Source organism: Euprymna scolopes, chromosome 6, assembly GCF_053919585.1.
Source record: "Euprymna scolopes isolate OS-2025 chromosome 6, ASM5391958v1, whole genome shotgun sequence".
NCBI lineage: Eukaryota > Metazoa > Mollusca > Cephalopoda > Sepiida > Sepiolidae > Euprymna > Euprymna scolopes.
This window is the reverse complement of record NC_136487.1, coordinates 124968889-124994535: the sequence shown is the minus strand read 5'-3', so window position 1 is coordinate 124994535 and position 25647 is coordinate 124968889. Positions and strand designations below refer to the sequence as shown.

The 25647-nt window shown below is 31.2% G+C and overlaps 1 protein-coding gene across 1 annotated transcript in view; it reads right to left on the bottom strand.

Annotated features, from left to right (window-relative positions):
* Nucleotides 1-25647, bottom strand: part of LOC145277934 (transmembrane protein 209-like) — a 40939-nt gene that overhangs the window by 4161 nt on the left and 11131 nt on the right. Inside the window, exons 6-14 of the mRNA XM_080130011.1 lie at nucleotides 22721-22829; nucleotides 18834-18920; nucleotides 18532-18707; nucleotides 16962-17024; nucleotides 14635-14731; nucleotides 12591-12716; nucleotides 10452-10546; nucleotides 8276-8390; nucleotides 2789-2886 (exon numbers count right to left, since the gene is read on the bottom strand). Coding sequence (XP_079986137.1) covers nucleotides 2789-2886; nucleotides 8276-8390; nucleotides 10452-10546; nucleotides 12591-12716; nucleotides 14635-14731; nucleotides 16962-17024; nucleotides 18532-18707; nucleotides 18834-18920; nucleotides 22721-22829 — 966 coding nt within the window. The remainder of the gene's footprint in view (nucleotides 1-2788; nucleotides 2887-8275; nucleotides 8391-10451; nucleotides 10547-12590; nucleotides 12717-14634; nucleotides 14732-16961; nucleotides 17025-18531; nucleotides 18708-18833; nucleotides 18921-22720; nucleotides 22830-25647) is intronic.

Genomic DNA, 25647 nt, shown 5'->3' with positions numbered 1-25647 from the left:
AAATTTTTGATCAGGGGCTGTATATTATTAGTCAACAAATGACAAGACTGTATGGTCTTGATGATTAAAAGAGATAATTTTCTACGACGCGCTTGGAGTTTATTTTACTCAAAATAAACGATTTGAACTATTTCGGATTTACACTATTAGGTAACTCCAATCTAACATCCTTATCCATTCAGCCACAATGATAGCCATATCAAATGTGAAAGGGAAATACATTTGATATTTTATTTACAAATATAATAAGTATTAGAAAGTGTTCAATGGAGAGAACTTATACAATATTGTTGGATTAGAAACTCTTCAGATTTCTTTCAATACGCTCAGCTGGAAAAGAACTTTTAATAATACTAGCGGGGGTACCCGGCATTGCCCAGGTATTTGGAGGTGTGTTGTGTGTGTGTGTTGTGGGGAGGGGGGGGTAGATCAAAACCACCCTGTTTAAAAAAAAACGTTGGCTGGGTGTTTGGAGGTATAAAAGAAAAAAAAAAAGCTTTAGTAGGAAGGTAGGCTTGAACCTGAAGCCTTGACGCGAAGGTGGAAATGAAAGGGAAAAAAAAACCCCGACACCTAACAATCTTGGCCATGAGGGGAGAGGAAGTGAAAGCTGTCTTAACGTTTATAAAGTGAAATTGACAGGTGCAAGAAAGCTAAGTCGCATGATGTTTGACCTTATTATGGTCAAACTAAGTTTGGCGCTAAGCCAGTTTCTGTCTTCCCCTGCCCCAGCATTCGCTTTTTTTATACTGAAAAGCATAACGAAGAAGTGGCGATATTAAGATTTATAAAAAGTTTTAAGGAGTGAACCGACCGAGAAGTTCGGCAAAAAAAGCCTTTGACGGGCATACACAAAAAGTGCACACTAACACACGTTTTCGCTTTTATATATATAGATGAGGGTGTTCTAATGGTAATGCCTTCTATTTTTTTTTTATTCCGCCTGAATGGATCAGAGGGGATTGCAAATTGCATTGTTATGTATGACTGAACTTATACATTTATGACCTGAAAGTTTCATCTCACTATTTTAGATATTGACAGTGTGAGACTAAGAGCAGTCCGTCATGGACATGCATCAGAAGCAGAGATGCACCATTGAATTCTTGGCAGAAGTGCATTGAGAATGGTGATGACTGAGTAGAAAAATAAATTCCAGAGCATAAATTCTGGTTGCTTCTTTTAATGGTACCACTTCTGTCTTCAATTTTATTTTTGTTAAGAAATAAAAAGACTTTAATTTTGTAACGACCATCATTATTAAAAATAATTTTAATTATTTTTTATAAATAATTATCTATTATCCACAGACAAGTGTTATGTTCACTTAAAATAACCAGTGTGGAACATTACCACTGGTCAAACAATTATATATATATATATATAATTCTAATCCAACATTTTTTAACCATTTCTCTGCCATGACCGTCACATTTTAATATGATAGAAATAAACCTTATATTTTATTTACCACGTAGTAAGTTTCATATAGTGTTTAATCTTGCAAGGGAGAGAACTGGTAATATTGCTTAATTAGAAACTTTTCATATTTCTCTGGACTTGAACAGAGACTTAATTTATTTTTCATAGATAGAGACAGAAATATTCTTTATTAAAAGTTCATAACCTCCACAAAAAAAAAAAAAATCATCAAAGATCATGTGAATTGATCAAGTAGTTTTATTTTTATTAAAAAAATTATTTTTAAGCAATTAATAAGAATTCATAGCATTCCTCATGTTAAGAATGGCTTTTTAAAATCCCATAAAAGTTTGAATTGTTTGGAATTATCTCCCTTGCAAAATAGCATTGAAAAATTAATCATTTAGCCATACAATTTGATTTTCTTTTCTTTTAAAATATAACTACTTGATCAATTTATGTGATTTTTGGTGTATGCTATTTTTTCCATTAGATACATCATATTTTTATTTTTTATTTTTTCATGGTTGAGGGGGATTGAAAAAGTTGAAATTCAAATTATTGAAATACCAAATTAGTTTGTAAAAAAAAATGAAAAATAAAGATAAAAAAAAAAAATAAAATAAAAAAAAAAATAAAAAATAAAATAAAAAATAAAATAAAAAATAAAATAAAAAATAAAGATAAAAAAATAAAGATAAAAAATAAATAAAAAATAAATAAAAAATAAATAAAAAATAAAGATAAAAAATAAATAAAAAATAAAGATAAAAAATAAATAAAAAATAAAGATAAAAAATAAATAAAAAATAAAGATAAAAATAAAATAAAAAATAAAGATAAAATAAAATAAAAAATAAAGATAAAAATAAAATAAAAAATAAAGATAAAAAATAAGATAAAAAATAAAGATAAAAGATAAAGATAAAAAATAAATAAAAAATAAAGATAAAAATAAAAAAATAAAGATAAAAAATAAATAAAAAATAAAGATAAAAAATAAAGATAAAAAATAAAATAAATAATAAAAAATAAAATAAAAAATAAAATAAAAATAAAATAAAAAATAAAGATAAAAATAAAATAAAAAATAAAATAAAAATAAAAAATAAAGATAAAAAATAAGATAAAAAATAAAGATAAAAAATAAAAATAAAAAATAAAGATAAAAAATAAAAATAAAAATAAAGATAAAAAAAATAAGATAAAAAATAAAGATAAAAATAAAATAAATAATAAAAAATAAAGATAAAAAAATAAAATAAAAAATAAAATAAAAATAAAAAATAAAGATAAAAAAATAAGATAAAAAATAAAGATAGCATAAAAATAGCTTACAGAGAAATGCCATTCTGTTTTTACTTACCTTTGGTAAATTCCACACATGTTCACCAATAATCACCTGAAAATGGGGAGGGTTTATACTTGTCTGATAGATATAGAAATTATCCTTTTTGTTTAAATCTGAAAGTAAAGAATGAAATATATTAGTTATGTCTATTATATAAAGATTAACATGTTCACATTTCTAACTTTGGTAATTTTAGATAGAAATCAAAGGAGAAGCAAAAGGATTGCCTACAAACAATAAATCATACGAAAAAGGTATATTTTTAAACAACCCTAGATGGATTGAACCAGCTTCCTCCAAAGGAGGAAGTGTCAAGAGAACATGAAATTTACAAGCGGTCCACAATCACTTATATATCCTGATCAGGAAAGATTACAATGTTAGGTTTTTGCATTTCTTGCAGGGAAGTGTCAATGTCCTACATACAGTGAAGGCAGAAAAGCGAAAGAAAATCTGACGTCTTACTGCTACGACCGAAAGTTCGGAACGTTAAAACTAGTCAATCCAACCGATACAATGACTTGCAAAAATGGCTCGCAAAAAATCGACCCCTCCTTGTAGAAAACTGCCCGGTTGAGGGTGAAGAAATTCATGTTTTTGACCAATTTTTCGATATTTGTCATCCAAGATGTCGAGCTTCAAAATGATACTGATCTTGTGAAAATATGTCGCCTTTGTCAAGTTTTAGGCAGACATGCAAGCATACATAAAAACATTTAAACAGACCGGCGAGATTTATATTATAGATAAGTTGGGAAGGCTTTTTTAGATGCAACATCAAATATGGTGGTGAGAGTTGGATGGCTGGCCTCAGTGTGGAGTTATTGATTATTGTCAAGATTATCTGACCTTTTTTTACTTCAGATTCCTGTTGTCCATATGGCCGGATTTATGATCAAACAGACAAACAAGCCATTCTTAACATAAGGAAAAAAAGAGGGAGGCTTTCACGATATCCAAGAGGAAGATAATCATTAATCAGAAGGGATCATATCTTGCTTATCACTGCCATCCCATCTACAAAGCAGAAACCGGAAGTTAAGAGCAGACAATCTTGACTAACAGATGTATTGTCACAGTTATCTGACCACAGCACTGCTTTATCTGAATCGTCTATCATCACTCCTATTAACAGAAGCCAATCATATTAAAGAAGCTTACTCATGATCATCATCCTGCACAAACAATCTACTGTTCAACTTAACATATTAACCTTCCAATAACTATTTAATCTGCTAAAATTTTAAGTGATCAGATGCTGACAAGATTTTTTTCTTCCATTAGTAATTCATATATGTAATGCATAAAATAAAGTCAGTCTTTATCGTTTCTTTGTTATCGATAGCTTTCTTTCATACAAAATTAATATTTGATTCTGGACAGTCAATATTTTTTGCAAATTATTGCATGTTGTTAGGAAGAACAGAATTTAACTCCCTTTAATTTCTTCCAGGAAAATCCTTGTTTGGGTCAGAATTATTTTCAAATGACAGCCATCTTGAAAGCATACAATTATATTCATCTGTACAGAAATACACCCTTTAATTTTCAGGAAAAAAAAATCGACTTATCTCACATAAAAAATTGGTTAACTATCCTAAAAGGCTAGAATGGCTTGGAAATTAGGGGTTATTTTACATTAAAGTCAATATGCAAAACTGATCTAAATTCTAAAATATTTTTTTTCTTTTCTGCCAAGTTTTTCAGGGTGTTCACATGCAATTGTTTCATTCAATTTCTTGTGCTTTAACATAGCATCACATTTTTATTGAAAAAGTCGTGTAAAAAAAAAAAAAAAAAAAAAAAAAGATGACGAAACATGCATGGTCTAAAAGGAAATATATCCAACTGTGTGGGGCACAGAAATAGTCATAACTTCTTTCTAGTCGGATTTTAAAAAGATTCTTAAACCATCAAGCTTTTCTATGCATGCCATTATCCAGATATTTTAAGCCATTTACATTGTTTCATGTGTTCTGCTAATTAAAGACGGATCAACCTGCTTTTAAGATTTTCATTTGTTTTTAAAGGAAAACATCTAAAGAATTCAATCTTAAAAAATAAAATCCAATTCTGATTCCTAACAATATAATTGTTTTTACCGACACACCACTTATCAAGGCTAAAAATAAACAAAATCACTTGAAGATGAGTAATAAGATGGACATATTGACAGCCAAATGATGATCAATATTATGAGAGGATTGAAAATCTCTACATACTAAATAACAGCTGACCTAGAAAACAGTAGTTTGTCAAAAACATTACTCATCATGGAATGCGAGAACACACAAAACAGAGGGAGAGCAAAAGTTACGAGGCTGCCGGAAATAAACACAAGCTCCACATTTTTGCTTTTCATTTGTTCAGACTCCACAGTCCTGGATGTTCAGTCTTAAAAGATAATGGATACGCCCTGTAAGGGTTGTGCATTCTCCAACAACCTGAATTAGTACTGCTTGATTCCAGTGGCAAGAAGAAATCCAGGACAACAGGAAACAATGCTAAGAGAAGCAAAGAGCACACACAGCACCTGTATTCTCATTTTAGTACTGACCAGACTCAATTTCGCTTAACTTAAGCGATCTGACAAAAACTGATCTGTCAATGTGACTGTCATATGAACCTTGATGATATGTTGTAAAACAGACAAACTCCAAACCATTAAACTACTCTCTCCAGTTTATATATATAGGTAAGAGATATACTCATATCTGGCTAAAATTCAAACACTAGAATATTTGGTATTTGTCCAGAATTCTCTCTATGTTAAAAAACAAAAATAAAAATCTGTATGATGTACAAACCTGTAATGACACAAAAAATATCATCCAAAAATCACAAACTGATCAAGTAGTTTTATTTTTATAAAGAAAATCATTTTTAAATGAATTTGAATTTTTCTAATGTTCCTCTCCTCATGTTAAGAATGGCTTTTTAAAATCTTGTAAGTTTGAATTATTTGGAGTTCTCTCCCTTGTTTTCAAGATAGTGTCGCGATTTTATCACTGTTCGCTCAACTATAAAATGTGATTTTCTTATTTAAAAAAAAAAAACTATCAATTTACATGATTTTTAATGTCCAATAATTTCTTTGTTTTTGTTTTTTAATATGGGGAAATTTTGGACAAATACCAAATTTTCTCATTTTGGAGAATTAGTTAGACAAGTTGATATCTTATTTATATATATAAACTAATAGTTTGATGTTTGTCTGTTTTATAGGATCATTGACAATGACAAAATGGTTCTTATTAGATCACTAAAGTTAAGCAATGTTGAACCTGATTAGTACTATGTTGATTGTTTGGTTTATTGGCCTAATAACAGCTGCATGGTCATTTAAGGCCAAAGAAGTGGATTTGGGGGGTGGGGCGTCAGTTTTAACAGAATAGGTATGTTTTACTTTTCAGTATGTCAAGATGAGTTTGGAGGGAGTTTTGTAAAGGATTTAGGTTAAAAAAAAAATTTTTTTTTTTTTTTGAAAAGTAGATTTATATTTTGAAGAAAAGATTTACTTCTTTCAAATAATTTAGAATTTTTTTTTTTTCATTTATATTTTCAAAGAGATCTTTAATGTTGTTAATGTTGTAATTGTAATGTTTTTGGCGTAATGGGGCTAAATCGATGCAGTTTATTAGGAAATGATTAACCGTGTAATTTTCTTGGCAGGATAAGCATTCTGATGGGGTTTCTCCTTTTAATAGGAACTAGCGAGGGGTACCTGGCGTTGCTCGGGTGTTTGGAGGTGTGTGTGTGGTTTTGGGTAAATGAAAACTCCAGGGGGAGGGGGGGGGGTTAAAATAAAAAAAATGTTTTGGTAGGTAAGTATGAGGATCGAACCCGAACCGTTGAGACAAAGTTGTAAATTAAAGTGTGGAAAAAAAAAAAAAAAAAAAAAAAAAAGAGTGCGACAGTTTTAACCATTGGGCCACCGCAAGATGCTAACGGAAACATGTTTGAATTTATTTAATTACTTGGATTTGGCAGGTGCACGTTTTAATGACTTAATGAGGTTAAGTTTGACTGCGGGATAGTATTTCATTTACTGCGGGAACACTTTTTTTTATTTTTATTTTCCACCGATGTTATAGGAAAAAGACTAACTCACATGCGGCGAGCGACAAATGTTGAATATTTATCTTCCCGAAGTCGAGCAAATTAAATAGACAGGCGAGCTCCGTTGTTAACTCTGAGATATTACGATTTATATGTGATATAAAAAGTTTTAAGTTGTGAACCGACCGATTGCTTCTCTGAACAAAGGCTTTTGCAGACATACAGAAAAAGCGAACACACAGACATTTTCGCTTTTATATTTATAGATGAAGGAGTGATATTTGAGTGCCCTGTTCTTATTCTTGTAATAATCACCTCTTTCCGATTTAGTTTGGATTTGGGACTCCATTCTCAAAGTTTGGGTTTGGTTTCTTGTAGCTTGAATTTTGTATAAGTGTTCCACTGTTGTTGCCATTTTGTTTTGATGTATAGGTTTATAGTTGGTTTAAAGTCAGTATACGGGACTGTTGGAAATTTCCACGTTTAGCCATTCTTTAGCTGCTATGTCAGCTTTTCTGTTTCCTAGAATACCAATATGACTTCAGATCCAGCATGGAATAATTTGTTTTTTTGATTTTAAAGTAATCAAGTCTGTTTAATAGGTTTGTTATTAGCGGATTGTAAGTGTTCTTTTCTTTTAATAAAGTTAGAACTGATAAAGAGTCCAAAAATATTATAAACGTGTTTGCTTGATCAGCACTTTGATATTTAGGGCCAGGTGTATTGCTGAGGCTTCAGCACTAAAGATGAAAGCTCTCACGTAGGCGTTTTTGGATTTTTCTTTGCAGATAAATAGCAGAACTTCCGACTATTTATTTGGTTTTAGCTCCATCGGTATAAATATGTTCATAATCTGGATAGTCTGTTAGAATTATTTGTACTCAAACTTTGTAAGGTAATTTGCATAAAGCCACTTATGCAAATTACCCACTATTACTTGGAGTTGCTTGCAACAATAAAAAAGAAAAAAAAGATTAACAGCGAGCACTTCTCAGAAATTACTCTCTTTTTCTGCAACAAACAGAAACTCCTCCAGAACAACTGTTTTGGAAACTTTAACCTTTACTTGTAAATATACGTTATTTTAAATACAAGAATTTTATTGTGTTATTCTTTCTCAAAATTAACCAAGTTGTTTGGATAACAAGGAACCAAGAAAAGAGAGGTGCGTTAGAAATAAAAAAAAAATTTCTAACAAGTCTTGAAGAATGTTGTGCAATTTTTCCATAAAGGTTTGTGTTGGTTTGGGGGTATTTGGAGAGGTTTAATAATATAGTAGTATGTTTTGTTTGTTCAGGTGGGTTTACGGAGGTGTTGGATAGCCAGGATGGATGTTTGGTTAGTACTAAAATGAGTGGCTTATTTGCGGATATAATTGCTATGGCAGAAAAATGATATCTAGATTTTGCGAGCAAATATATTTGCAAATGAAATAACTCTCACCTGGTTTATTTGGAGTTTTCAAGAAGTACTGGCTGGTGAATGTTCTCTGATCAGGATATTTGGGATGCACAGGCAATCTGGAATCCATATAAGTGCAAAATAAATGCATCACCAGCTGAAATAGAAACAAGTGTTGATGAGTAACACAAATTAAAGCAGAAAGATTCACATGTAAAAAAAAATTAAAAGAAAAATACAAATGGATCTTTTGTCTATGCAACTTACTTGTTATTTATAGCCAGGATGGATGTTTGGTTATTTATTAGTAAATCGCTGATTGAAATTTAAAAATGCAATAGCAAAAATACAAAAAAGTAACTTTACACATCATATTTTTAAAAAAATAATTACAAAAAAAAATAAAACAGATGCATGCATGTTTGTTTAACCGATAAACTCTTAAACTTCTGGTCACATAGCACTGAAATTAAGAAATAGTAATCATACACCAAGGATGGTTTATAATGAGTAAAATCTTTGTTTGGATGGATGAATAATGCATACAGAAATAATGTTGGCAAGTCGAAAGGCAAAATGTTAATTTCAACTTTCTTCTACTTCTATTACTTTTGCACATATGCAAATTCAATCACAGCTAGAAGTTGTTTATTTTTAAATTTTTCTTATCTATCTGTTGGGTTGGCTCAAACAGTAGGGAACATGGCTGGAACACTAAATGTTTTGGTTTCGATTCTAGCTGATGGCACCCAAGTCATTTATTTATTTTTTTTTTTTAAATCAATGTAATATATACATATTCAAGAGAGAATTGGCTCTGTAATATTAAAGAAATCTGCATGAATTAAAATATATTCAAGCATATTTTATGATCAGCAAGGTCGGGCACGCTTTACCAGTTACAAAATAAAATCCACCAAAACACTTTTTTTTTTTGTAAACATGTCAACTACTTTTTTTTTGATAAATGATAATTGAAAAAGAAAAGTACATTAAATATAATAATAAATGAATGTAACCCTTGGAAATTTAAAAGGAATTTGGAAGCATTTAAACTGACAAATAAACAGTCATTTAATTACAAAATATATGCATCATTAATTGAAATAAAAACTAGTTTTAATGAGGAACACAGACTAGAGCAGAAATATTCAGATGTTTAAAAAAATTTTTTTAGATTTTTTTTCCCTCAATTTAATTTTAATTTAGAAATTTTAATTCAAATTTACACAATGTTTACATAGAATTAAAAAAATTATTTAAATCTAATTTGTTTCATGTGCAATCCTCCTTATTAGAACATTTGGGTAAAAAAAAATCACCACGTAAGATAACACCAAGTTCGTTTTTCTAGTAACACCATGCCACAAGAAAGGAAAGTAAAAAGAAACTGTTTCCATGCCTAATAAAGACATACCGTTGAAACTAAGTTGACTTAAAAAAATTTTAAATATAAAATGTTTATTTAAAAAAAACATCTGCATTGTATAGACATTTTAACTTATAAATTCTTTTTTTAAATTTTAAAAATACATACACGTGTTTCTCGCTTCTTACATTTTTTTTTTTTTTTTTTTTTTTACTAGTAATCGCCTATTGAAATGAAATATGCAATAGCAAAAAATAACTTAAAATATCTTATTAAAAAAACAATTTAATTACATAATAAAATCCACCAGAATGAACTTTAGTTTCTTTGTAAATAACTTTTTAATTATGATAATACTTGGGAACAAATTACATAAATAAAAAATAACTTTGTAACTCTTGGAAATTTAAAAGGAATTTGAAAATATTTAAACAGTCATATCTGGCTTTAAATTTTTAATAATAGACAAAAGTTTGTAGAAGCTAGAAATAATTGTAAGAGAGAAATAGCCACAGCCAACAGAATGCATTCTGAAGTCACCAGAAAATGCATTGAGTCACAGAAACTAGGAATTCATAATTTCTGGAAAATTCATAACAGTGTAGTAAATAATGGACAATTTACAATTTCCCCACTCTCCAACAACCTTGAGACTGTTTGCACAGCAACTGAAAAGGCAAATCTGCTCACCCAACATCTTGCCTCTAACTCCAAGTATTCGAAATAAATAGACATGAAATAAAGCTATGTTATACTAAACTAAGTAATTCGGTTGAATTTATTTCAATAAAGGAAAATTGTAATTATGCAAATTCTAAATACAAAAAATATAGATAAACTTGTACTTACTGAAGCATCATTTGGAAGGTGTTCACCCCATTCTTTACCATAGCATCCACCACGGTTCCAAGAGAATTCACTTATACAACCATCTTTACCCAATTCTTAAAATAAAAGCAAATAAGGAATTATTGACATGTTTCAAATACCTATGGATAAGTTACCAGTATAAATAATTTAAAATAACTACATCTTGCATAATGTTCATTAATGTTCACTAATCTGCGGATAAAATTGCTATGGCATAAAAATTATATTTAGATTTTATGAGCAAATATATTTGTAAATGAAATAACTCTCACTTGGTTTATTTAGAAAAAAATTTGAAAAAAAAAAAAAAAAATGAAACTGCTTAAAATATCTAAATAATAATGGAATACATAGAAAGCGCTTTATGATCTAAGAAAGAATCTTTAAATTTTTAAAATCTGACTAAGATTAAATTATGACGTTTTGTGCCTTACACGTTTGAATATTTTTCTCTCTTTAAGACCATATGAATTGTGTCACATTTTTTATAATATTTTTTTCAGTAAAAATGTTATGTTAGAAACAATTAAATTTGCCATATAAGTGTACTTTTGTGTAAGGAATCCGAATGTGGCACTGAAAATATCCAGATATTGTAGGATTTCTAAATAATCTACAGTAAATGCACATAAATATCCTGCAATTCTATAAAAATTCCATGTATCCATTAAAAAAAATTACAATAGAAAAGTTGTATTGTAATGCATTTTATATACAAGAAACTGAAATATAATACTGTTTAAAAATTAATATATTGCAAGATTCCTTTGATGTTATAGATTAAGACCTTCTGTTAAATCACCTCCACCTGTCTTCCCAAAAGATGTGGTTTTCCCTTTTTTAGGCAATTACATATGAATACAGTGAAAACTTGGCAGAAATTAAATTTAATGTAAAATAATCTTAGATTTCAGGGCCATTTTAATGTTTTAGAGCATTTTTTTTCTTGTGACTTTATTTAAAAAAAAAAAAAAAAAAAAAAAATTAAGACAATTATGTGTGGTTTTAAGTGGGTTTTTGTAGGAGGAGGAGGCTTGCCACTTAAGGCTGGGGGTAATTATATGCTAACACCTTCATAAACTCGGCAGAAAAAAAAAACGCAAAAACAATTATTTTAGAGCAAGGAATTAGTTTCACATAAGTTTTCTGTAAAATAATCCATCATTTCCAGGTCATTCTAGCATTTTAGGACAGTTAATTTACTTTTTTATAAGAGATGGATCATTTTTTTTCTTTTTATACAATTGGGAAGAGACTTGCTAGTGACTTAAGGTTAGTAATAGGGTTATGGAAGGGTTTTTATTTTGAAGTGGGGGCCATTCAGATTTAGATTAAACGAGTTTATTGGGGGCGGGGATTGTCATTCTGCTTTAAGGTTGATTGTATGACAAGTTTAAGGGAAGGAACTTTTAGCATGCTCTCATTCTGTCAGCCATGATCGAGTAGAAAAGTTTGACAGAAAGATTCCAGAGATCAGCAAGGTACACCTGAAGAAAGTCAGAGGTTACCTTGGCCGAAATATTGTGAAAATAACACTTAAGATGAGAATAATAGTGAGAATAATCCAAACGCTACAGATCTGAACTTTGTATTCAATAGATGAGTAAAAAATACCAAGTGAGCTGGGGTTTTTTTTTAAGCTCCAACTCAGAAGAGATATCATGACTGTGGACATGGAAAAGATAGTATGATGATTGAACCAGAAAAAAAAAAAATATTTCTATAAATTTCTTTGATTTAAAAAACTAAAGTCTACAACCCTAATGAACCTGTCCCTAGTCGAACATGAAAACACTAACTCTAACCCATCCTCACAAATACATGCATTCTTTAAAAAAGAAATTTAACCTTATTCAGTAAGGCAGTCTTGGCTGGTAAAGCAGTAGAGGTACTAAATTCAACTTCACTCCTGTACAAATATAACAGAAGTACAAAAAAAAATAGTTATTTCATGTTAATTAAGTTCAATTGAATATTTTCTTTTTTCATGAATTTTGTATGGCAGCCATTTTGAATTTGGGCCTATTAAACAGAAGAGCTGCTACAGAGAGATTAGGTTTACCTACTAAAGTTACCAGGTGAAAAAGTGATTAAAATGCATAAAATAAGATACATTACCAGATATTCTTTTGATCAAATATTCCTGATTTGCTGACAGATCCAAATAAGGAATAACAGAGTTCAATGTTGGAACCCGAACACCTTTGGTAAGTACAACCTGCTTTAATGTGGCGATACTAACTTCTGAAAGGAGAAAAATAAAAATTCATGTATATATTTTATATAAATTTCCAAAGTTGTACACACGTTTATACAGTAGCTCAATAGTGTACAAATGTGACTAGAGCTCTTGATTTAACATGGTATAATCATAGTCCATTGATTTAATATATAATCATAGTAAATATTCATTTACAAACAATTCTATCTGCAAATTTCATAAATCTACACATTAACGTTATACAAAATTTGCCAAACATTCACAAAAAGTGTATAACTCCATAGTTAAGGTGAAAAAAAAAAAGAAAAAATGCTTTCAATTTTCATTTAATTTCTACAATTTTTTTTTCCTTTTTATCACTATATCAAATATTTTGCTAATTTATACTAGCTCTTCTATTACTTATGATCAAGCACCATTTTATTTTCAAATAATTTATAGTGGGGAGGTACGCCCGGCATTACCCAGTCATAAAATACAGTTAAATATATTTTAATTTATGGAGATTTTGTATATATTATAATAAAATAAAAAAAGGAATTGGGTGCCATCTTATGTTATTATAAGGAAAAAAAATGCTGCATAGTGGGCGCAAACTTGCAAAAGTTTGTAAATGAACACATTATAGATTAGACCAAGACGGCCATTGATATTATCATGTTGCAAATTTAGCTTTTTAAAATGAAAATAATAAATTAACCATTTGTGCATGCAAGATTAACAAACAGTGTGGAAACCAAGATTTGTACCTGACCCCATCTTCAAACAAAAACATAAAATAATTGACAATTTTTTTCTAATTTTTCGATATTATGAGTGTCCAAGAGATCCCTCTTTCTAACTGTACCAGGTTCATGCCGGTTTGATGGGGATGACAAGAGTTTTTAGTGGGCATACAAATACACAGATGACTCAGATTTAGCGAGGGGTACCTGGCATTGCCCGGGTGTTTGGAGGTGTGTGGGGGGGGGGTTAAAAAAAAAAAAAAGTAAGTATGAGGATCGAACCCGAACCGTTGAGACAAAGTTGTGAAAAAAAAAAAAGTGCGACATTAACCATTGCCCCACCGCGACATGCTAACGGAAACACGTTTGAATTTATTTAATTACTTGGATTTAGCAGGTGCTCGTTTTAATGAGTTAATGAAGTCAAGTTTGACTGCGGGGATTTCATTTACTGCTGAACGCTTTTTTTTCCCCCCAAGATGTTATAGGAAAAAGACTAACCCACATGCGGCGAGCGGCAAATATTGAATTCCTGAAATCAAGCAAATTAAATAGACAGGCGAGCTTCGTTGTTAACTGTGAGATATTACGATTTATATGTGATATAAAAAGTTTTAAAAAGTTGTGAACCGACCGACCGCTTCTCTGAAAGAAGCCTTTTGTAGACACACAGAAAAAGCGAACACACATACATACATTTCCGCTTTTATATTTATAGATGAGAAGAGTATATGTCAAAAAAACAAATGTAAAATTACATTCACGTTACAAGTTTAATTTATTGAACTTGTAAAGTATGTAACATTGTTTATTTCATTATTTTCTCTTCTATAATAATGCTCCCTCTCTAATATCAAGCCTATTTTATTGCAATAGAAATTAACATAATCTAAATATCTCTTAGTTTGTCTGTTCTACTTTTTCTCAAACTATAGAGCCAATCTGGCTAAAATATTATATAAACCTTTATGATAAGGTGCAAGTATTATGATAATGCAGTTAGGGATTAATATTTAATGCAAAAATGAGCACAAATTTAACCATATCCAACTATCAATTTGGTTTAAAGCATTCATTATAAGTCAACAGGTTATAAATTTTGCCAGTTTTTAAATGGGTCAAAAAGTCTAGTTATTTTATAATATTTAGAAAAAAAAAAAAAAAAAAGTGATATACATATAACAAAATGATTATAGCAAAGTAGGTGTTTCTTTACCTCCAATCATACTGTCTTCACTTCCAATGCTTTTCAAGTTTTTATTGAGTCTTGGAATTTCTTTTGCCAATTTTTTCAGAATGGTCAACGCCAGCCACTGAAAGAATTGTTTGAAGGTCATTTATTAAACCAATTAAATCAAATCTTACAGAAAAAAAAGTTTGATACTTGTACAGTTTAATCAAGACATTAAAAAATGAAAATATCGAACAAAAGGTTATATTGTACGTATCTGAAAATCTCCGAAAAAAAATTTCACTTCATTTGATCAAGTAGTTTTTTTTTGTTGTTTTTTTTACAGCGTAAAAACGCGTTTTTATGAGAGCGCATTGAAGGCAAACATCTTGGAATATTTTTAATTTTTGTTTGGAGTTTAGAACACGCCACGGGGAGATAACTTTAGTTAAAGTGCCGACACTCCCTCCCCATCTTTAATACTAGCTTTTCTTCCTAAAATTCGAACCTTTGCTCGGTATCATAAATTGTTTTTTCCCTGTAAAACAAAAACTGCTTGATGAAATTAAGTGAAATTTTTTTTCAGAAAACTTCATTTCATAACGGATAGGTACAATATAAACTGTTTTCGATATTTTCATTTTTTAATGTCTTGATTAAACTGTACAAGTGCCAAAAGTTCAATTGAATTATTTTTTGTTTTTTACCGATTGATCATGACTCATCAAGACCCAGGGGCCACTTGAGAATAAGAAGTTAAAGAGATCACCAGCTGGATGATAATTGCCACCACAATATGATTATAAACAATGGATAGAAAGGGTAGAAGATTAAGAAAAATAAGTATTTGTTTACATTAGACTTGAATACAATCATGCTGTGGTCAATTGAGAAACAGATTTGTGATATCTTGTCCTGCAAATAGGATGTTCTATGAAAGAAAATTTGTTCATGAAAATTCAGTTCTGTTTTTAGTAAAGAGAGAGCTAGATGAGTTCTTACTGTGAATGTTTTATAGGGAGAAACCAGAAACTGGAGATCAGATTAGCACCTATCATAAACATAATGATATAGCTAAGAGAGGCTAGCAACATCTCTTCCATGTGAAAGAGGCTGTAGGGACAAGAAGAGCTCATCTTCCACTAGATTGTGAAGTCCATTTTGAACTTTGTCAAAACAAAAAAGCACTTTAAGCAGCACCTCCCTAGATGTGACAGCAGTACTCTACCTTGGAACATTACTCTTACACTACATCATTAGGTTATAAAATTAAATGAATAAAATTGTTTAGAATTAAAAAGTTACATTTCAATGTGAATTGTTACAGATAAACAATGTTATGTTTCTGAATTTTTGAGATGAGGATTCGTTATTCATATTATTCGGATTCTCCGAACTGCTGTTCTCATTTTCAGTGTGATTTTCATGTTTCAGTCAATGTAATCTCCAGCCTTCTTAAGCTGTATCTTGTTGAACTCGGGAAACCAAAAAATACAATTGCGAATTACTTAGGACCTCTATCCAGTCATGGCTGATGGAACAAGAACATGCTACTTTTGTGAAGTAAATAAAGGGTTCCATTCAAAATTTCGACCAAATTCCAGAGTTCGGCAAGATACACCTGAAGGTTAGAGGTTACATCAACCGAAACGTTGTGAAAATGACACTGAAGATGAAAACAGTAGTCCGAAGAATACAATACGAATAAACAATGCTGTCTGAGCATTATATTATATACATGAAGTAGAATTCTCAATGTGGTTTTTAATGATTGTGAGCAGATGAAGAAAAAAAGGGATGATTTGTTTACTAGTGTGTGTGTGTGGGGGGGGGGACTTTGCCCAGTCGTAAAATATGCTTAAATATAATATTTTAAGTTGTCCATATTTTGTATATATTATTATAGAGTTGTGATTTCAAAAGTAAAGTAAAAAAATAAAAAATAAATAAAAAGTAGTATTTGGGTGCCATCAGCTAGAATCAAAACCGAAAGCAAAACTGTAGCATTCAAAGCTGGTGATGTTACCACTGTACCAACGTGACACGCATGTAAATTGATTAAAAATAAACTAAGATGAATGTACAAAATGTTTAACGATTTTTTTTTTTTCAATTTTGACCCATTTTTGACCCCTTAAAACTATTTTAACTGGCTAAAGACCTATAAAAGAACAGTCCATAAAAAATCCAATCATTTGAGGCCCCTAGCACCGCTCTGCGACTTTTAGTTTCAAAAGAGATAAGAGTTTAAAAAATATGGTGACAGGCAGACAGATAGACATATAGCCTTTAATACATTAGATTAAATGAGACTTGCTTTAAGAAAACAGAATCCTGTCAAAAACGACAAAAATTAAAAATGAACATCTCACCTTGCGTATGCGTTCTGTCCAAGTGTAAAGAGTAGATTCTGTGACATGCAAACAGCTCCACACCTGGAAAATAAATCGAAACCAGACTTTAATGAACACAACAGATTCAAATTTTGTTAGAGGACCCAAGACTTGTTAGGCCAACATTGATACATTTTATGTTAGATATAGAAAGAACAGTAAAACTGTTTAGACAAGTTCGACAATGCCCATTATTGAGAAATGTCCTGTTAAAAAGTGATTACCCATAATTACTTTTCACTCTCTCTGTCCTCTCTCTGCTCGACTGATCAGCAATTGAGAACAGATGATCCTAGGTAAATAAATCTTTCGTCTTCAACAGTCGTCTCTTCTTGGTCCTTTTTCAGAGTATGAGCAAACTTGTTTGCAGAGAGTGTTTTCTTAGTTGGGCAGGACCACACTAAGAGATATATACCGGAATGAATAATCAGTAATGTATGTTATAGCATTCATATATTATATTTGGTTGTGACTGAAATATTAAAGCTCCTCTTAGATAATGTGAAAGAATTGTCTATGAATTATTCTTTAACTAGCAGTTCCGTCCGGCTTTACTCAGGCCCTATGTTCTGTTCATAACTTTATGTGCATATGTATATATTAAAAAGTGTGAATATATATATATATATATATATATATATATATATACAATAGGCTTTCTTAAGTACCATAGAGAAAAGTTGGTAGAGACCACAGATGTCAAATTTTTTTAACTTTGACCCCAATTTTGACCCCTTAACATTTATTGTTTTCGGCTCAAATTAAATTAAAATGTTTGACCCATGTCCAAGTAACCTACATATAAAATTTCAAGTGTTTAGACCCAAAATTAGCGGAGGAGTTTGGTAGAGTCTGCCAAGGTTAACTGATTAAAAAGCTTGCTGCATGTCTGAATACCCTTTATATAAAATTACAAATGTTAAGGCTCAAAATTGGCCGAGTAGTTTGCTAGAGACTGCAAAGGTAAAATCTTTTGAAATTTGACCACTTGGAAGCCAAATTTTCAGTAAAATACAATTAAAAAGCTTGCCCTATGTCTGAATACACTTTATATAAAATTTCAAATGTTTAGACCAAGAATTGGCTGAGTAATTTGGTAGAGACCACAGCGGTCAATTTTTTTTTAAACTTTGACTCTAATTATGACCCCTTAGCATTTGTTTTGGGCTCAAATCAAATTATAAAGTTAGATCCATGTCCAAGTAACCTATATCTAAAATTTCAAGTGTTTAGACCCAAAATTGTCAGGAGTTTGGTAGAGTTCTCAAAGGTCAAATCATTGAACTTTGACCCCTTAACAGCTAAACTTCTGGCCAAAAACCGATTAAAAAGATTTCCCCAAATCTTAATACCCCTTATGTCAAATCTCAAGTCTGTAGACCAAAAATTGAATTATTTGGTAGGGAAGTGTATACAGACAGACATTTTCACTTTTATAGATATAGAGACAAGACATTGAATTAGGTGCATGATGGAAAAAAAAAAAAAAAAAGTTGCATATTGTATAATATGATGAAGAATAAAAAAAAAAAATGAATTCAAATTGAACCTCATTTGCACTGTAAGAGCAACTCTCCTGGCTTGTATCTCGTGTTGCTGTTGATGATTGCGGTGTTCGAGTGGCAATTTGATACTGGTATTTCCGTAAAACATGAGTTTGATCACTTAGTGTCCGACCATAGTTCCAAAATGAAGTGCTGCTATTTGAAAGATTTTCAGGAGAGCCTGAAAAACACAAGGAAATAATTACAAAACCTATTAGTTTCTGCATTCAACAGAAAAAAAAAAAAACGTTTTTGTTTTAACAGAAAGCCAAGATATTTTCTAAAAGAGAAAAGATGATCAACTTACTTAATTGACTCCTGCTTTCTTTTTCTTCCTCACTTCTCAGGTATTGAGAGAGAGATTTCAAGTCATTTATTTGATCAAAAGGACTTCCTAAGAGAAACAATAAATTTTCATGTAAAATTAATTTTTAATTAAATGTAAAAAGTAGAGCGAGATTTTTTCCTGTGCAGTTAACCAAATGCAAGCTTTAAAAAAAAAAAAAAAAAAAGGTTTAGCAAAATAGGGCAAATACTTAGTATTCATGCTTTATATAAAATAACATTTTTAATTAAAAACATTCCGGTTAGTTTATAACTTTGTATTTAATTCGATCAATGGTTTCTGTTTTGATTATAATAGAGGGAACAGGAGCAGATAACCCTTTCTGAGAAACAAGTTCTCTTACCGCTACCCAGATCAAATATTTACCAAAAGACATCATTTTGTGCTGCACCACTTACTAAGTAGTAAAATAATATCAAAACATGTTTTCGTCAATAATAAACATTAATAAATATATAAATAAGGCAATAACAAAATTTTAGTGTTGGCATTTGTTTAAAACGAAATATGTGTTTACATTTTCGATAGTTGTAAATGTTACAAGGTTGAACCAAACTTAAAATTGTTTTTTTCTTCTCTCTTATTCTACTTCACTTAGCTCTCAGAAATCAAAAGGTCTCTTCCCATAGCTAACATTTGATTTCTATATGAGATAGATATCCGTGTTTAATCAAGAATTTCTTTTACCTATACTTCTAAAATGTTGGGTTAAATAAGTAGTGAAGAACACAAACTTTCCTCTCCCCAAACTGATCACTAGGGCTATGACAACAGCATATTCTTTTCATTATTTTGACTCTCGAGTATATATTTGACACAGACACAATTAATCAACAGAGGCCACATCACTATTAAAAACATAAGATATCAATAGATATATACCTGAGAATCAAGACAAGGAAAAGAATATGCTGTTGTCATAGCCCTACTGATCTCTCTGTTATAGTTTTTTTTATTTATTGTGGTCTTTGCTTTGTCTTGCTAAATTTCAGGACTAGAATTCATCTAGTTTGGTAGAGTATCCAGACCAATGTTGTTATTTGAGATAACACTAGGAGAAAGTGTATGTACGACATAATCGCGTTGAAACAGATCATGAAAGTTAAGCAACGTTGAGCCTGATTAGTACCAGATGGGTGGCCATTTGGAAATTTTAGGCATTGTATGTGCTCTCCGCTTATCTCGGCATTTGTTTCCAGTCGTCCTGTACATACGCTTCACTTGCACTGGTATTTAACAAGGTCGACTCAGGAGAGGTGTGGTTGGAGATTGCACACCTCCTGCCACAAAAATTTCACGTGCAGGCACCCCTACATAGGTATCCATAGTCTGTCAAAGACTGAAGGAGCCCCTTTTTTAGGAGAAGGTGCATTATTCCTTGTATAATCAAGTATATAGTCAAGTCAAGGAGATCTTATTGCAATTTTGAATACTATGTTATTCTGAAAATTTGGTCAAGTTTACGTGTTGGGTTGAGTATCTTCATGTTAAGTTCTCCTGACAAAGAGAAACCTAAGGTATCTGAGGATAGTATCTAAGTTGACATTCAAACTCGATAATAGGTGCTTAGATGAACCAAATAATATTTATTTTTAAGGGATTAATGGAAATTTATAGAAATTACAATATAAATCTCAAGTTTGAATTGCTATCTAATTTTTTTTTATATGGTTTTCAAAATGGGAGACTAGACAGCTGCTCTTTGGTTACTCATAAAATTGATTTTCTTATTTAAACACATGAATTTTTGGAATATATTTTCATTTCATCACAGGTACAGATTTTTATTGTTTTTTAATATAGGGGATTTTTGGACAAGAACTTTATGGTGTGCATACTCTCGACTGAAAGGAAATATACACAAAAAATTCACATCAATTAATCAGGTAGTTTTATTTTAAAAAAAAGGACATCAAATTTTATGGCTAAATGACACCATTTTCCAAATATTCTGAAGGACAAGGGAGATAATTCAAAATAATTCAAATTTCTGCAAGATTTTAGACATTCTTAATACAGAGAGAGGAAGGAAGCAAGAGAGGGGGGGGCATTGGAAAAACAAATTTATCACTGGTTAATCCTCCTTAAAATAACTCTTCAGAAAAAGAGTTTAAAATCAGTCTCGTACATCATTGTAATGCCTACAAATTCCAATTAACCGCTTAAAAATGATTTCCTTTATAAAAATAAAGACTACTTGATCAATTTAAGTGATTTTTTTATGTGTACAATATTTTCTTGCTGTTACAGGTATGTACATGGTAAAGATTTTATTTGTTTTTATGGGAGGAAGAAAAGTTATGAACTTGCACTCACAATTTTATTAAAATCTATTTTTAATAATTTACAGCCGACTAATTTTATAAAAGAAATATTAACAATAAAAAGATCATATAGCAACAAAATGGTCACTATGCTGCTCTGTTATATTGTGGTATAATTGTACAGAAGAAACTTTTCATTATAGTAATTCTAATGAAATTGCTGGTCATAGGCATTTGAAAGAGATTTTCATGTAATATAAATTTAACATGTGTAACATTATCTTGGGGAAATTTCAAAGTCAGGCACAAATAGTTTTATTTATCTGAGAACTTTAAAAAACGATTAAAAAAATTAAAATACTTAGATAAAAAAAAAACAAATAAAATGCAAAACAAAAACAAAAGTATTCTTTATTTAGATTCTTTAGACTACAGTTCTCATCTTGAGTGTTATTCACACAATGTTTTGGCTGATGTAACCTCAGACCTCCTTCAGGTGTATCTTGTCAAACTCGCAAAACCTTTCCCCCCATCAAACTCGCAAAACCTTTCCCCCCCCCCATCAAACTCGCAAAACCTTTCCCCCCATCAAACTCGCAAAACCTTTCCCCCCCATCAAACTCGCAAAACCTTTCCCCCCATCAAACTCGCAAAACCTTTCCCCCCCATCAAACTCGTAAAACCTTTCCCCCCCATCAAACTCGTAAAACCTTCCCCCCATCAAACTCGTAAAACCTTCCCCCCATCAAACTCGCAAAACCTTTCCCCCCATCAAACTCACAAAACCTTTACCCCCCATCAAACTCACAAAACCTTTCCCCCCCATCAAACTCGCAAAACCTTTCCCCCCATCAAACTCGCAAAACCTTTCCCCCCATCAAACTCGTAAAACCTTTCCCCCCCATCAAACTCGTAAAACCTTTCCCCCCCATCAAACTCGTAAAACCTTTCCCCCCCATCAAACTCGCAAAACCTGCATGGAATTTCAAGCAAAACTCTTTATTTAATTCATGAAATAGTATGCTCACATTCCATCAGTTGTGACTTAGTATCGCCCGCACTATGAATTGAATCGTCAACCTGCAAAAGGGTGTCAGTAAAAACTGAGTTTTACCTAGTACTTTATCCATTACACCATGAGCGCTTACTATGAACAATTCTTACTATTTAAGAATTGTTCAAAATTCTGTACATGTTGCCAAGTTTAACAAGATACACCTGAAGAAGGTTGGAGGTTAAATTGGCTGAAACATTGCACAAATGGCACTCCAGATCAGAACAGTGGTTCGAATAATAAAAAAAAAATAATTTCTCATTTTTTTGTTTTTTTCTTTTTACTGAAGGGACTCACCACTTATCAAGGCCCAAAAGCCACTCGGGGGTCACCAGAATTGTTAGTGGTGGAAATCGGAAATAATTTGATTATTTGAAGGGATGGCTCAACAAGAACTTGTTTACATTGCACTTGAAACGAAAATATGCATGGTTGAATCATTTTAGTATACTCCTGTACAGATGAAAAAAAATGAATGAAGAAATAAAATAAAAACGCACGATGATAGAATCATGAAAATCATAACTCACTAGAAGTGTTCACTGTTGGGATTATGGGTCTTGATCGCAATCCACTTCTGTTCGGAGAATCATAAAGGGGAGATTCTTTTGAATAACTGGAAGTATTTAAACTTTGATTCTGAAAAGTTACAAAAAGTCTAAAATCTTTTAACAATTCAAGGTAACACTTAGGTTTAATATTTATACGCTATGTGTATTGCAGAATCACAGTTAACGAGGCTAATACAATAAATTGTAATAATGTAGTAATAATATCATTTCTTAGCGATTTCTAATGTAGTAATATGTCACAACTTAGCACACAGAAGCCCAACTACACTAGCCTGAAGAAATAGCAAATTTGCTATTTCTTCAGGCTAGTGTAGTTGGGCTTCTGTGTGCTAAGTGGTATCAGCAAAGTAAATCAAGGGCATCAGTGTTGTCTATGTCAATTTTTTTTTCCGTGGGATACCTCATGTTGTATGCCTCTCACTGCCATCACAGGGCCACACGTCTATCTCGCCTGCATACACTTTTCTCCTCCTAACCTCATGTTGTACATAGCCATTTCTCGCCTTCGATTTTACATCTCCATCTTTCTTGGCACGCACTTTGCTTCTCTTCAACTACGTGCTGTCTTTTTTTTTCTTTTGAAGCAAGCCTGCGCACATTTGCTAATTGGCATAGTGCTCAAACTGCAGCTGCTACTAATACCTTCGCTAGCCATTGATCCTTCGACTGCTGCTTCTATTTTCACTGTTTGTTGCAGGTACCAATATCAAAACTTATCCACAAGCAATCTATATTAGTAATTGTAGAGTTGAATGTAATAATCAAAGAAGAAAGCACCCGTGTGTGTGTGTGTGCATTATGTGGTTATATGACTTACCTTCAGATTTGATGGGATTTGAGAGAGAGAGAGAAAGGATGGCGGCCATGGATTTATAACCTGTAGTCTCGTGGAATCAGCACTAGCCAATGTCCTTATGCCTGTTCTACAAATACTTTAATGGTGAATGCTCTGACGAACTGCAAACACTTGTACCTCCCCGACAAACCCGACAAGCTACTAAGTCTCATCCCTTTACAGTAGAGATCCCTAGGTGCAAGAAAGCCTTTTACTCCAATAGTTTCTTCCCCAGAACTGCGGGTCTTTGGAACTCCCTTCCGGGATTCTGCTTTCCCAACTGCAATGATATGCAGAAGTTCAAGTGTAATGTTAACAAACATCTTTCTACTCTTCTCCCTTCATAATGACCCCGCTAATTAATTCCCTAATAGTAGCCCCCTGCTTCAAAGTGGCACTGTGCCTTGTTTGGGGTGAAAATTGAATAAAAAAAAAAAAAATTAAAAAAAAAAAAATCAGTTTTTGAAACTTTAAAATTCATTATTAAAAATTAAAACTATGTAAAAAAAAGAAAAAAGTAATATAAAGAAATATTCCTCCATTTTTAATGTTTCCTTTCCAGTTTAGTATTATAATCGCGTATACTTTTCATATCAAATCATACATATTTGATGCATTGTTTATTTTTTTTTTAAATGTTTGATAAATATTCAATAAAATATTTGGTAATCTCTATATATATAAAAGGCAAAATGTGTGTGATCATTTCGTGTATGTCTTCAAAAGGCTTCTTTCGCACGTGCTCCTGGGGTCGTTACTATCGCTTAAAACTGTATATAGGTCCTATATCATAATATCTAGGAATTAGGAAAGCGCGTAGCGTATAGATTTATTTACGTCGATTTTTACAAAATTGTTATTTTGGCTTCTCGCATGTTGATTGGGCTTTTTAGTATAAATAAAATGAAACTAAACTCAAACGGACGTGTTCGCGGCAATGCGCCGGGAACAGACGCTTACGCTGCGTGACTTCTATTTGACCTTCTTAATTAGGTCAAATGGAAGCAGCAAAGTTAACTTTTATTACGCACACCTGTTTTTATAGTTATAGTTAGATAAATAAATTCAAACACGTCTACGCTGTATGTCGCGGTGGCCCAATGGTAACATCGCACGGTTTTTTTTCACACATTAATTTCCAACTCAAGGGTACGGGTTCGATTCTCATACTCACCTACCAAAACATTTTTTTATTATTATTTAATGTTATGTTTAGTTAAGTTAAAAAAAAAAATAAATATAAAATATAACTGAAAATTGTATTGATTCTGTGCCTTCATACCTAAATTGAGAGACGCATGTGCCAACTTCCGGTGTGTTTAAAACTTCCTGTCTCCTTTTATACACCATTACCAAATATTTTTTACTATAATATTTTTTATTTTATGTTACTTTATTTTAGATCCATACAAAGTACAAAATCCCCATGCTAAACTCAAGTAAAATTTACAATATTTTCACTTGTTCAATCTGTTGACCAAGAATTTAGTAGATGAGGTCTCTTAGGCTTGTGTACACGCCTATATCTCCCCTGTGCAAGTACTCTTTCTTTATTGTTTTTTTTTTATTTTTTTATTTAATAATCATTGAAAAAAGTTTTTTTTCGGTCTTATTCTAAACTGTATTTTAATGCATTCTTTCTGGGTAAGTATATGCAGAAGAATTGAGGTCAGTTTACAGAAAAAAGGCCAAAGAAAATGTGATAAGGATGGAATTGAGAGAAAGAAAGATAAAGACCTAGTAAGCTTAGAAGACAATTTCTAAAAGTTGTCTTAACACATGTCAACAAATAAAATGGACATTATAATGATGTGGCCATGTGAATAAAAGGTTTTATGCCATTGTGGGTTTGAATCTCACACTAGACAATGTTTTTATTTTTTTAATAGCATTCCAATTATTTTCTGACTGATATCGATTATCATAAAAATAGAATAATTTTATTTTAATAACAAAAAAAAGTGGCAGAAAAATATTTTAATATGTGTTCTAAACTTCTTATCTTAGCTACAAATTTTTTTATAAGTTGAGGCATTCAGCATAGACAAGT